The sequence below is a fragment of the Amia ocellicauda genome, chromosome 6 (genome assembly GCF_036373705.1).
Source record: "Amia ocellicauda isolate fAmiCal2 chromosome 6, fAmiCal2.hap1, whole genome shotgun sequence".
NCBI classification, from domain to species: Eukaryota; Metazoa; Chordata; class Actinopteri; order Amiiformes; family Amiidae; genus Amia; species Amia ocellicauda.
Genome location: NC_089855.1, coordinates 17,890,159 through 17,905,160, shown reverse-complemented (window position 1 = coordinate 17,905,160; position 15,002 = coordinate 17,890,159). Strand labels below are relative to the sequence as shown.

Sequence of the window (15,002 nt, the reverse complement as noted above, 5' to 3'; positions counted from 1 at the left end):
GCCTTCATGCCAGAGCCTTTTCACGGTTATTATTCTGTTGTGCTTAATCTGTACCTTGTAAACTGCAAATGATGACGTGCGTTATTGGTTATAGACAGGTGTAAAAAGTAGTCGGAAGTCATACTTGAGTAAAAGTGAAAATATTTCAAAAACTTACTCCAGTAAAAGTAATAAGTCTCCCATTCAAACAGTTTTTTTTACTTTTACTGAAGTACTATCTAATATCAAGAGTACTCAAGTACCAAAAGTAAAAGTAAATTGTGATTTTAGTAATAAAGAATGTGCATGTGTTTGTGTGTGAGCCTTATGAAGAGGGCACGCAAGATTCATTTGATGTTTTAATCCAACATTTTATAAAGGTATTTTATTTTTATGGTTCCTCAATTTTATCTTGAAGAAAACCACGTCCAACAAAAATAAATGTTATTTAGGCACATATCTGGAAATTACTTTTATTTGTATTCAATATTAACATTGGGGGATTTATATAATAAGTCAAAATAAGCTTTCTTAGCAAACTCACCATTCACACAAACACACACACATTCCAAAGAGTTGTACAATAAAACCCAAAACAAAATAATATAAAATATGTACCCCTGTAGTGATCACATTTGTTATAATGTAATATATTGCACTGTGGTGCAGGAGACTGGGTTTGAATCTCCAAACTCCCCAGGATGTTACTAAATATTTTCCAGAGCTGTATATATCTTAAGAGACCACTGTAAAATTATCAGTTTCTCTGGTTTAACTATTTATAGGTATGTTTGGGTAAAATGAACGTTTTGGTTTTATTCTATAAACTACTTACAACATTTCTCCCAAATTCCAAATAAAAATATGAATGGAATGGAACGGCTGCCATACATGTAGAGATGCTGATTTAAGAACAATTTGCAGTGGTCTTTTTTTTTTTTTTTTTGTCCAGAGCTGTATATACACCTGTAAACACACCACTACACAAACAAATACACAGCTAAACAAACACACACACACACACCAATGTATTATACTGTAGTAGACTATGCACACATCTATTGCCTTGTATCACACTGTAAGGCTGATGAATTGCGCTGCAGTGTAGTAGTTGGTGCAGTGACGTCCTCTCACTTTCAACTGCTATTATTTTCAGAAAAATGTACGTGTAAATATTTGTATGAACATAAAAAGATTCAACAACTAAGACATAAACTGAACAAGTTTCACAGACATGGAATAATGTGTCCCTGAACAAAGGGGGGGTCAAAATCAAAAGTAACAGTCAGTATCTGGTGTGGCCACCAGCTGCATTAAGTACTGCAGTGCATCTCCTCCTCATGGACTGCACCAGATTTGCCAGTTCTTGCTGTGAGATGTTACCCCACTCTTCCACCACCACTTGCACTTGCAAGTTCCCGGACATTTCTGGGGGGAATGGCCCTAGCCCTCATCCTCTGATCCAATAGGTCCCAGACGTGCTCAATGGGATTGAGATCCGGGCTCTTCGCTGGCCATGGCACAACACTGACATTTCTCTCTTGCAGGAAATCACGTCCAGCGAAGGTGGGTTTGTGCCCATAGGTGACGTTGTTGCCGGTGAGGACCTGCGTTACAACAGGCCTACAAGCCCTCAGTCCAGCCTCTCTCAGCCGATTGCGGACAGTCTGAGCACTGAAGGAGGGATTGTGCGTTCCTGGTGTAACGCGGGCAGTTGTTGTTGCCATCCTGTACCTGTCCCGCAGGTGTGATATTCAGATATACTGATCCTGGGCAGGTGTTGTTACACGTGGTCGGCCACTGCGAGGATGATCAGCTGTCCTTCCTGTCTCCCTGTAGCTCTGTCTTAGGCGTCTCACAGTACGTACATTGCAATTTATTGCCCTGGCCATATCTGCAGTCCTCATGCCTCCTTGCAGCATGCCCAAGTTACGTTCACGCACATGAGCATATATATATATATGCTCCATCTGCCTCTTGCTAAATGATGTGAGCTCCATCAGTCTGGTGCTGTGTTATCTGAGCAGCTGAATGAAAGTATCCTGCACGTTATATTAATATGAACATGATATTAAACATGTTACTGTCCACGTGCCCACCCTTCTCCCTGATGGGGTCAGGAAGAACTGTCACTCAAACCTGCTGGACCAATGGAGATCCATGATCCACACCTCCCTGTAAATCCCACGCTCACGGCAAAATGGCTAAAACTCGTAAACAAAACAAAAAAATCGAAAGCAAAGAAACCGGCGGCGAAAGCAAAGATCGCAGCATCGCAAGCAAAGAAGGGACTGCAGGCGAGTGGGTCAGTTTTTTTTTTTTTTTGCTTTCGATACCTTTTTTGGTTGTTGTTTGTTTACAATTCTATACATTTTGCTTTCGATTTTTTTATTTTTGATCTCAACATAATTTTTTTTCTCTGTTTTTGTTTACTATATATAGTGAGGGAAAAAAGTATTTGATCCCCTGCTGATTTTGTATGTTTGTCCACTGACAAAGAAATGATCAGTCTATAATTTTAATGGTAGGTGTATTTTAACAGTGAGAGACAGAATAACAACAAAAAAATTCAGAGAAACGCATTTCAAAAAAGTTATAAATTGATTTGCATGTTAATGAGGGAAATAAGTATTTGATCCCCTATCGATCAGCAAGATTTCTGGCTCCCAGGTGTCTTTTATACAGGTAATGAGCTGAGATTAGGAGCGCTCTCTTAAAGGGAGTGCTCCTAATTCTCAGCTCGTTACCTGTATAAAAGACACCTGTCCACAGAAGCAATCAATCAATCAGATTCCAAACTCTCCACCATGGCCAAGACCAAAGAGCTGTCCAAGGATGTCAGGGACAAGATTGTAGACCTACACAAGGCTGGAATAGGCTACAAGACCATCGCCAAGCAGCTTGGTGAGAAGGTGACAACAGTTGGTGCGATTATTTGCAAATGGAAGAAACACAAAATAACTGTCAGTCTCCCTCGGTCTGGGGCTCCATGCAAGATCTCACCTCGTGGAGTTTCAATGATCATGAGAACGGTAAGGAATCAGCCCAGAACTACACGGGAGGATCTTGTTAATGATCTCAAGGCAGCTGGGACCATAGTCACCAAGAAAACAATTGGTAACACACTACGCCGTGAAGGACTGAAATACTGCAGTGCCCGCAAGGTCCCCCTGCTCAAGAAAGCACATGTACAGGCCCGTCTGAAGTTTGCCAATGAACATCTGAATGATTCAGAGGAGAACTGGGTGAAAGTGTTGTGGTCAGATGAGACCAAAATCGAGCTCTTTGGCATCAACTCAAATCGCCGTGTTTGGAGGAGGAGGAATGACCCCAAGAACACCATCCCCACCGTCAAACATGGAGGTGGAAACATTATGCTTTGGGGGTGTTTTTCTGCTAAGGGGACAGGACAACTGCACCGCATCAAAGGGACGATGGATGTTTTCCCATGTACCATCAAGTCTTGGGTGAGAACCTCCTTCCCTCAGCCAGGGCATTGAAAATGGGTCGTGGATGGGTATTCCAGCATGACAATGACCCAAAACACACAGCCAAGGCAACAAAGGAGTGGCTCAAGAAGAAGCACATTAAGGTCCTGGAGTGGCCTAGCCAGTCTCCAGACCTTAATCCCATAGAAAATCTGTGGAGGGAGCTGAAGGTTCGAGTTGCCAAACGTCAGCCTCGAAACCTTAATGACTTGGAGAGGATCTGCAAAGAGGAGTGGGACAAAATCCCTCCTGAGATGTGTGCAAACCTGGTGGCCAACTACAAGAAACGTCTGACCTCTGTGATTGCCAACAAGGGTTTTGCCACCAAGTACTAAGTCGAAGGGGTCAAATACTTATTTCCCTCATTAACATGCAAATCAATGTATAACTTTTTTGAAATGCGTTTTTCTGGATTTTTTTGTTGTTATTCTGTCTCTCACTGTTAAAATACACCTACCATTAAAATTATAGACTGATCATTTCTTTGTCAGTGGGCAAACGTACAAAATCAGCAGGGGATCAAATACTTTTTCCCCTGACTGTATATATATTTTTGAATGCGATACTTGTGGTGCTAATTTGAGCCCATATACAATTATCATGGCTTTACTTTTAACAGGGAAGAGATACCAGTACAAACTGGTTCACCAGGCCTCTTTTTTTTTTTTTTCTTTCAGCCGACACACCTTTGATTCTATGCAAATGTAGGTACTTTTTAGATGTCTAAGGGCCTCGACTGAAAGAGCATTCCTGATCAACACGTTGCGTAATTGTTTTTATTAGTTAATGATGTTGATGAATATACATCTATAGTTGTGCATAATATTAAACACATATAGCAGTGGTTCCCAAACCGGTCCTCGGGGACCCCCTACCCTGCTGGGTTTTGTTCCAACCGAGCTCTCGATTACTTAATTGAATCCTTAATTGAAGTAACAGTCTGCTTAGATTTTACTTTTTAAATTGTGTAAGAAAATAGTTGTTTCTTCAGTACGTTTTTTAATATAATTCTAAACTTAAAACCCCTACTGTTTAAAATAATTAAAAGTCTCTGATTTAGAAAATTATTAGTTCAATTAAGTAATTGAGAGCTCGGTTGGAACGAAAACCAGCAGGGTAGGGGGTCCCCCAGGACCGGTTTGGGAACCACTGGCATATAGAGTGAGAGAGAGAGAATTGTATCTTCAGTGTTTTGTTAAAAAATATTTGATTTTGATTGGGATGTGAGGAGTGTCCCAGGCTGTCTGTTTTTGGACCTATGCAGTTTTCCATAAAGACTGGTTTCTCTATGATAAATGAACACTATCCAGTTTAATGGTTTACATTAGTGAATGGCTTATCAAGGATGGTCATACAAGGCTGACACATCTACCAAGATTGATCTGAGTCATTGGTAGGAACTTAATGTACTCGTCTGTTCCCATAGCTATCTCCCAGAAGCCTCTGTGCTGGACTGCATATACCCATTGTTATTCCAGCTGTCGGAATGTGTGATCAGAAATCTCTTCCTTTTATTCGGAGGACGTGTTCCTCCAATCACCACCTTGCTTGTCTGAGGATGTGCTTTCTGTCTGAATGCAGTCTTTGACTCGGAAGGCTCACATTCCTGTGAGCAGCAGATTGTTTATATTACTCGTTACTTTCTTACCTGCAACCAGAGATGATTCAAGGAAGAACGAATACTTCCATGAGAAAACAACCAAGAAGAAACTGAGATATTACTCACTGATTCTCTCCTACTTTTATTAGTATGTGACTAAGAGCATCAACAATTGAAATGTGTTGTTAAATGTTCTTGAAAGGCCTTGTAACTAATGAAAATGTAATCTTTTTCAGAATATTCCAATGTTATTTGTGATACAACTACTTTTAGCATTTTATTTATAGCCCAGCAAAAGAGCTTTCCCATCAGTCTCCTATTCTTCACACTATCCACTGCCCTATTCCCCGTTTTTCTTGTGCCCTTTTACACTTCATTCAAATCAACCCTTTTGTGTATAATATCTGCTTTCTAATTATGTTCCTCTTTGTTGTGTTTGTCCAGAGTTAAAATGACACTGAATACCTACCTGGCCCTCCTGCCATTCAATTAGAAATATATCTTGATACAACTCCTTCCTGCAATGTAGTTTCCCATTAATAGTTGTAGACTAGTGTTAATGAAAACTGTAGTCAAGTACCATTAAACCGATTTCGCTTTTCTCCCAATCTCCTGTATTAATTGAACTAGAAATGGCACCTCAAAGAAGCAAGTCATATCAGAGTCTGTCAGGATACTACTTTTAGCAAGTTCTTTATATATGAACGTTTCAGAACTAATTTAGATTAACCTTTTTAATGGCTGGACTGGCAAACAATAGTCTATGGAACTTCATTTTGTATCTGGGCTGTCACTTCAGCACACAACTATGGGTCTCTTGGATTAAGAATGACATTGACCATTCCATACTGACCTATGAAGGGGAAATAGGAGGTTTGTGTGAATTGATACCTTGTATATATTTTTCTTGTATTTTGGGTCAGACCATTGCAATTGCAAATTAATTACTCATCTGCTTCTCTCGGAGTGATAGGTTTGATTTTGTAAAAGTGAACTGCAAGTGTATAGACAATTTCTTCAAGCCTGTGATTGGAGAGGTAAGAGTTTCCCTTTTAACTGTACTATTTCCAGCACTTGTGGTGTGGCGTGCTGTATTTTTACTTCATAGAATAAGACCTGGAATCTAAACAATCAATATACCACATCTATAAAGACTTTGAACAGACGTCAATGATTTACACCTGATTGTGAAACTGAAGTCAAGATCTGCGCTGCTGAACTTGCACTTTAAAACTAGAAATCTCTCATTTCACTTTTTTATTTCTCAAGAGTATAAAATCCCAGTTTCCTTCTCAGAAGGAATTAATCATGCTGGGAATGTTGAAATTTTCTTAAACAGTTTCTCAGTCACAGTAGGTCTGAAACTTGAAAAATAAAAATACAAAAACACAATGCAGCCCAGTCATTTTAATTTTATTTTGAAAGCAGATTAAGGTTTCAATTCACCAGTATTTTTTTTTTCTCCTCCCACAAATTTAACAATGAAGAAAGCACTATGTGAGAGCCTCTGTATGTTACACTGTGACATCCACAGCAAAGCACTCCACCAAAAACACTTTAAAGATCTCACTCTTGTACAAGTATTACATTCATTAATATGAACTGAAGTCTCAGACTGGTGTAGCCAGTCTTGCAAATACAAATCCAAGTCTGCAGGATTACATTTCCTTTATGCCTGAGATTTCCTGCCAGACTGCAAATCAAAAGACATCCTTACATTTAATTCAGATTGATCAGAAGAAACGCGGGTTAGATTAAAATCAACACAAAATTAAAAATACTTAATTTGTATTTGTATCATTTTATGAAGGCAATGTTTGACTTTTTCTTCTCTTATCAAGACTAAAAGTCAAGTCACATTGCAGCTACAACCCATGAGTCTTCCTGGAGATTTTGTTGCCAACAGTTGGGAGTTGATCCTATAGTGTCCTGCTAGTCCAGTGAGTGGATAGCATGACAATTAAATCAAAGCATCTCGATCACATTGATCAATGGTTTCCTAACATTCAGGCCACCTCTATCGGGAGTCTGCAGTAATATAGTTCAAAGTTTTATCATCTACAAGATCAGCAAGACCAAGGGGTCCTTACACTGCACTCTAAACATGAGGTTTATAATCTGAGACACTTTCAGGTTTATCTTTCACATACAAATTTGTTCTAAAGGGACAGATGCACAACCTTGTATCAAATTAAACTAGAAACCAAATCATGTTTTACTACACCGATCAGGCAAAATAAGTGAGGAAAAAATGCCCAGCGTGTCTCTCACAAAACAGAACGGCAAAGATCAAACTGACCACTAACGTGGTTTCCCAGCACTGTGACAAAAACAATCAATTACAAATGTTAATTACAGCTGACGCTCCAGAAACCAATTAAAAAATTAGATCCCGGTAAAGAATGTATTGTGACACCACAATAAATGCAAAAATGTGAAACCAAATCAAGCATGAAGTCTCTATAGGGCTAGAGGGGTAAAAGTCCAACCAATTTGCTCACTGTATTTATTAGGGTGCATTTATGTTCATCAATACATGTCACTCAATCTGAATTGCTGGGCTACACTTTGCACTCTACTTTCTGAAGAAAAAAAAAAAAAAAAAAAAAAATATATATATATATATATATATATTTTACATGGTTGTGTAAGCTGACTGAGTTGTGTTTGTTGACTTTTGGCATACCACTTTATAGAATTGTCGTCTTTAGGAAATGGTTGTTGTTTCTGCACAAAATGATGCAATGCAAATTTCACCATAATTTTATGACCAATCAGACAGCAGACAAGAGCCATGGAATTTCCCAGTCTGTTAACTTTCTTAATGTACAATCAATTGAACTGTGTCATAAGCATGACTCACATGGCAAGATTTCAAAACAGGAACACATATTTTGAAAAGAGCCAAGAACCTCGTCTGTTCATGCAACTTCTGGAACTCCGATTTTGTTAATAAAGAGTTAACACAATTAGGCAGTATTTCCATGGTGAAAACGTACAGAATATCTGATGTGCTTTATACAACAAAATACACTGAATGATGAGATTATATAAAGGATTCATTTAAATTTACTCTCACACAAGCTATTAACTAAACTATATATTGCCACACTTCAGAATAATTCAATAAAAAAATCCACAGAAAGATCTTTGCACTCAAACATTGCAGCTTTCACAGCCCTACACTAATCTGACTGATCACACTGCCACGGCTGCAGCGTCAATCCATGTTAAAAATACTGACAACACTGCATAAAACACACATTCCTGTTTCTGGATGGCAAGACAAAAGGCCTTTGTTACAGACTAGGAGTTAAGTGGTGATTCCCTTCAAGTTCTTTACTTGGACCACAAATCCGTCATGGATGTAATGAATATCCTGAGCAGCTGAAGTATTTGCTAGTGGAAATGTTAAATCTCCACACACAGGGCACATTCCCTCAATCCAAGAGCAGCAAGCACTATAGTACAAGTTATTTCTGCAGCTGGAAAAACAGTGACATTAGGTGCAACTGATTCTCACACCCTGATTTCTAAAGGGTGCATGAGTTTAAAAATCGCAAAAAATGGCATCCTCATCCACATGGCATCCTCTCTCACACAATAGATATATAGATAATCATCTTTATTTACTGCAATATTATAGAGTACAAAGATTTTTGCTGGCGCAGTAATACGATAGATGAAGAAAGTATAGGTTTATATGAAAAGTAATAACTACAAAGGTGTATAAAAGAGAACAGGTATAAACATGCATCTTAACATACATTAATATATTTGAATAAACCTGGAATTGGCTTAGTACATTTAAGTTTTCCCATCAGAGAGAGCGAGATCGATATACACACATATATAGTAGTAATGATGGGAGGGCTCTGGCCTCTGGAACAGAGGGTTGTGGGTTCAATTCCAGGTGGGGAACACTGCTGTTGTACCCTTGAGCAAGGGACTTCACTTGCTCCAGTAAAAACCCAGCTGTGTAAATGGGTAAGTGTATGTAAAAATTATTTTGTAACAATTGTACGTCACCCTGCATAAGGGTGTCTACTAGTAAGAACTAATTATATATATATATATATATATATATATATATAAAAACATGACAGTACTGAGACAAGAGGTTTAAAACAAAAAAGCATCACAATTGAAGTGGTAATTTACAATGCAAATCTGTAATAACAGGTTAAGTTTTATGATATAAATTCGGTTTTATCATGTTTTAGGAACTGACTATTTGTAACAACAATATAAACAGGTGAATGACAGCCAGGGGAGCTAAATAATGCTCTTATTCAGCTACACCAGAACACAAGTAACAATCTACTTTACAGAAACTTAAGGAAGTTTCTGCTTAAATAATTTTTATTTTTTTATTTTTGTTCTATCAGTATCAAGATGTTGAAATAGTAATCATACTAAGGGTTGCTACACTACATTTCTACATATTTTCCAGAGTGGTAATCTTACGCATTCCTCTGTCCAGGCTGCAGATGCTAGTCATAGAAAGTATACTTTAACCAGGATCATTTCTTCCAAGCTAAACAATTACCAACTTTGTGTTTCAGATCTTACATTTTCTACAATTAAGGGCAAAGGCTTAATAATCATAATATTGATGGCTAGGGTCCAGTATTTTCTCATGTTATTTAAATTTAGACAAATGTCAAGGGCAAGTACACACTTTCTCTTGAGAATTAAATCGGATCTTACTTGACCATTACTGATCGCTTCTTTGATCGGACAAAACGTACACAACGCGAGATGGCTAGGCTCTTAGACAATTCTGAAGTCTGCTTCTACATTTTTATACAATAGTGAATTCATTAGCCAACAGCTTTGGTCTTCATAGGCATATTGTATTCCCAGTGTACTATTAATTCATTTGACAAAATTAATTGCTGAAGAGCAAAGCCAGAACTCAGTCAGGTAGTTCCAGCACAAAGTTAAGAACAAAGATATTACAGCTAAGATGCATAGGATAGTCATGCACACCCATTGAAATAATAGAAAGTCATCACTTTAACTTATAATTTCAAGAACATGTTTTTGATTTAAACAAAGAAAAAAAAAACTACACAATTAAATGGTATATAGCTGGCATGAATGGTACATGCAATATAAATTATGTACTGTGAAATAAGTACATAAATGGACTATTTTAGCCAAAGAAACATGGTAGAGTGCAGTCAAGACTAAAAACAAAAACACACCTCACACACAGGCTAAGAGAAAGTTCTTGTGAAGTCAAGCTGAATTTCCACATCAACTCTTAACAATAATAAAAACATCAAAATAACAACAAGTATGAATTATAGTTTGCTGAACATGGTTCAGATTATTGAATATGTCAATAAGCACAATGCCATGTAGAAGCATTTACTATATACCCAAAGCCTGCCTGGTGTCGACACACAGTGCCACACAAGCAGAAAGAAGGCTCTTAATTAAAAGGTGCTTGGACTTAATTTCAGGCAGCATTTTACCTTTCCTTGAGGAATGAGAGTTTATATCTCTTGAGTCAACCCTCCGAAAGGCTACCCAAGAACCCATCGACAGAACCAATAACAAAAAAGCAAACCACTAATAAAGACTAAATTAAATACAAAATAATAAAAAACTCACCAATTTAAAAATGATAGCTTGACGTAAGTTTATTTGTCAAAATAAGTTGTGCTGGGGTCTACTTTAATGACCAAACTATATACGATCTGCATTGCCCTCTTGAAACTCCCGGATTTCATGTTTCATCTATCGCAGATTTCTGCACTTGTAGTCGACTCAATTTACGGTTGTATTTTTCTAGAGTGTGCAAATGCACAGTCGCAATCATCAGAAATATGCAAATGTTCCCAAGAAATAGAATAAATAAATAACATAGAATCAAATAATTTGAATGCCTTATAAAACATTAACCCTTCTCTTGGGGTGGTGACAAATATTAAATATTTGAGTGCAGAAATATATCGTGTCCAAATACAAATTTGAGCTCTAAACAAGCAGCGCCCCCCGTCATAGACCCTGGCATCTAGATCAGCTGTTCAGCCCATTAAAGAGACCCCAGAGCGGTTCTTTATCTCTACAGGACCCCCTCTTTAGTGGAAATACTCAACATTCCAATCTTCCCCCAATTTTGAGATTCAAGCATTTTATGCTTTTTTTTTTTTTTTTTTTTTTAAACTTCACTTGACAATTTTGGCTACTTCACTAAAAATAAACGATAAAATGTTGCCCAAAATATCTTTTAATAACAGTTACAAGTGTGTCTATCTACTGTACATATATTTATATATACTGTATATATATTTTTTATATATAAAAAATCTCATTAATTTAAAAGATACAATTTGTATCAACAAGGAAGGTGTTTTCTGGCTATCAAGGATTGTGCTGAGCGCTATGACAACTGTACTATGGGAATGACAGACAGGTATCTTTCCAAGGGACACTTTCTCCTTTGGAGATCAGGAGCAGAGGCTGACGAGGTGTACGGGAAATGTGCGTCTGTACCACACTGCTCTCCCAATGCAGCTTCTGATTAAAACAAACCTCCAGGACTAATGGGAACTGCACAGCTTCACACAGATACTAAAGACTAATATTTGTAAAGCCATTTATTTGCCATTTGAGGTTGGGAGTTTTGCATGGCTGATGCAGTTTAACCATGAGGTGAAATTCTGATCACCCTGAGCAGACTGGAGCAGGAGGCTGGTACTGTCTTTGAAGAGACAGCACCTTTAGTTAAACTGCTCCAGTTTATATTTCAAAAATGTGTAAAGTTAGTGGTTAAATCCATCTCATATGGTACACAGCCCCATTTGTTCAAAAAGGAAAGGTCCCTTGCACAATTGATAGAGTGATGTACTCCCGACACAAACGACTGAGAAAAGGTTCTCTAAAACCTGGAAGATCCTTTGCAAATACCAGGGTGGGTCTAACAAAACATATATCAAAATAGTAACAGTGTGAAATGCATGGATCAAAGCTAAGACAGCGACAATAGCAGCTAGCACAACCCATGACTGAAATACCAGAAACAGCCCTTACTAAAACTAAGGTACACAGACAGCATGTCTGTTTCTACAACTAAATCTGTGGCAAGATTTTGACAGTCTAATATAAGAGATCTGCTACGAACTTCAACAAAAACATACATAACCTGACACCAGAAAAACAAAACAATCAACACAACAGAACAAAAAAGCATCAAAACAATAAATTAAGCATTGAGATAAATAAAACATTATTAATTGAATACTACAGTGCATTATCAACACTATTTTGCATATCCTCGAGAACAATCATTTTGTGATTTCAACGGTGTCTGGTCTGTTGAAAATTATGATTTAAAAATTAAGACACAAAGTTGGTAAACCACAAAATGGGACTCAAGAATAAGCACAGAATCACATAAAGGAAACTCCAGTCCTTCAGTAAGGAGAGAAATTCAAAATAATTTTAGAGTGGGGGTAGGTAGATTTTATTTCAAAATGGTATAATTGCACTGCAGATTTGCAGTTAAGAAATAGCTACAACATTGTATTATAAGAAGGTATTGAATTGTAGGTAGCAAATACAAATGTTCAGTATCAGCTTAAAGAAAGTTTCACGTCATCTCAGTTTTGAAAACACAAATGTAGCAAATTTCTCTTTCTATACCCAGGACTGATCAAGCAGAGTTTCCTTAAAATTGATTGCCTGAAGTTATCAACATGTTTTATATTTGATAAACAGCAAAAAGTGCCTTAAGAATCAATACCTGCTCAACAGAACACAACATTTTTTGTGTGTAAACAGAACAAAAATCACAAAATAAATAAAAGCAAAGCAACAAATTAAAAAACACAATTAATGTACTTACTTTAAGCAGACACCTCAAGACATACAATAAAAGCCCTCCACTTTAACATAATGAAATTCATATAATATGGTCAAATGCTGGGTCTGATTGTGCTGACATGCAGGGAATCCAAAATAAAAAGAAGCAAATTTTCCATTTACTGATATAATAATAATAATAATAATAATAATAATAATAATAATAATAATAATAAAAATAATAATACTAATAATAATAATTGTTTTTTGGCAGACACCTTTATCAAAAGCAACAGCTTCAGACTCTGGCAAGTGTTTTTTTGTTTTAAGGTCTGTAGAACTGCACAAAAGAAAAAAAAAAAGAATTTCATTTTATTAGCAGCTTAGGTTGGTTCATTTTGGATGTAAAAAGACACGCATCTGTCAAAACTGGATCAATCTATCCCCAGCAAAATGAAAACATTATACACATTTCACAGGTATTTTGCTGATTTTGATTCAAGCATCCCTGTAGAGGATTCAAAGACAAATGCTACTGTAGCAAACCTCCCTCAGCACATTAGCACAGTGGTACTAATATGGGGTTCACATCAAACTAAACGAGTCACCGTTTAGTAACCTGGTTGTGACTTTTCGGCAAGAATAGCAGCAGCCAGCTGCTGAGCATCTGTCATGTGGGGATTCCGACTCATTACCAGACGAACCAAGTCGGCTGGAAAGATGTTACAAAGGTTAACAAAGACTTTCTCCCGCACATCCTGGTACCTCGTATGGCTAGGCGGCTCCTGCTGTAGGTGGCCCCTTCTCCAGGGCATCCGCCAGGCTTGCTCCCGGTTCTCTGGCATGCTTTGGAAGGCAAATTGCTCATAGCAAGGCTGGGTGGGTTTGCTGGGCAGCGAGTATCCTTGGGGGTAGCCATAAGTGTCCCAACTCAGACTGTCCCAGCTCCCAAAGCGCTCTTGCCCAGGATAGGGCTTTCTCTGGCGCATCGGAGAGCTGTCATAGAGCCGAGAGTCCGAGATGCTGTCGATCCTGGTGGACACCAAGGCCCGGCTCATCTGGGAGCTTTGGGAGTGCTGTGGGTTCTGTGGGGCAGAGTAGTCCGTGGGGAAACTGGATCGTGCCCCCACTGGGGGGTGCTGGAGATGTGGGGGAAGGTAGGGCATTGCTGGCTTCAGGTGAGATTTGGGCTCCTCATGCCCAAAGCTCTGGGCCCTGGTTAAGGTGTCGTGGTAGCTCTGGATGAAAGGCTGTGAATGGAGGCGACTATGATGGTGGGAGTGGGGAGGAGGAGGGGGTGCAGAAGGGTGGTGGTGGCACTTGAGATTATCTTCAAGCAAGGGGTCCGGGGAGCTCATATAGGCACGCTCATTGTAGCCTGCATAGGAGTCGGAGCTGCTACTGCAACTCATGCTGCCTTCACTGCTGCAGTCTGAGGCCACGGAGCTATTCCGGAATTCTGCGTCCCCTGAGAAGCGCCGGTCCGGGCTGCGGGGCCCTGACAGACTTAGGTTAGGGTAGGCATTCACCATGGAGTAATAGCTCATGTCTGGGGAGTCACATTTGGGATACTGCTCATTGTAAGCCAGCGGAGGTGTAACGTGGTTTTTGGTCATAACCATAGTGACTCTTTGATCCTGAGGGTAGCAGTGTATTGATGGAGGGCCACTGGTTGCTGGCTGTTTCTGAGGTTGAGAGGAGTTGCTTTTGCAGACCAGTGAGGGGACTGAACGTGTTTCCGCTTTGGTTGTGGCCGACAGCCTCTCTTCCAGCTCGCTGTACACTGTGGTGCGAATACTGGGATCCGACTGCCTCTTAGGGGCTGTACGCTTGATATCGGACACATTTTCTGCTTTGGAGCTTGATGGCATGCTATGGCTCTTAAACAGTCCTGCATCGTTCATATTTTTGGCAGCAGTGTTTTTAGCACTGGCACGAAGTTCGTCAGCTACAGATCGCTGGGGCTGGGTACCTCTCTCTGGGTGGTAAAACTTACATTTATGCCCATAAGTGCACTTCTTTCCTGTAAAAGGAACGGGAGATGCCATTACAACCTGGTTTCATATACAATTAACTGTTTGGCTTTGGTTACGGTCTCTTTTATGGAAAGACTTGAACTA

General features: G+C 38.9%; 1 protein-coding gene across 2 annotated transcripts in view; it reads right to left on the bottom strand.

The window, feature by feature from the left end:
* Nucleotides 1-6,464: 6,464 nt before the first annotated feature.
* The window catches only part of LOC136751124 (probable ribonuclease ZC3H12C), a 29,082-nt gene continuing 20,544 nt past the window's right edge, over nt 6,465-15,002 (bottom strand). For both annotated transcript variants that reach the window (XM_066706457.1, XM_066706458.1), the window contains one exon: nt 6,465-14,905. In XM_066706457.1, coding sequence (XP_066562554.1) covers nt 13,494-14,905 — 1,412 coding nt within the window. In that variant the 3' untranslated portion in view covers nt 6,465-13,493. The remainder of the gene's footprint in view (nt 14,906-15,002) is intronic.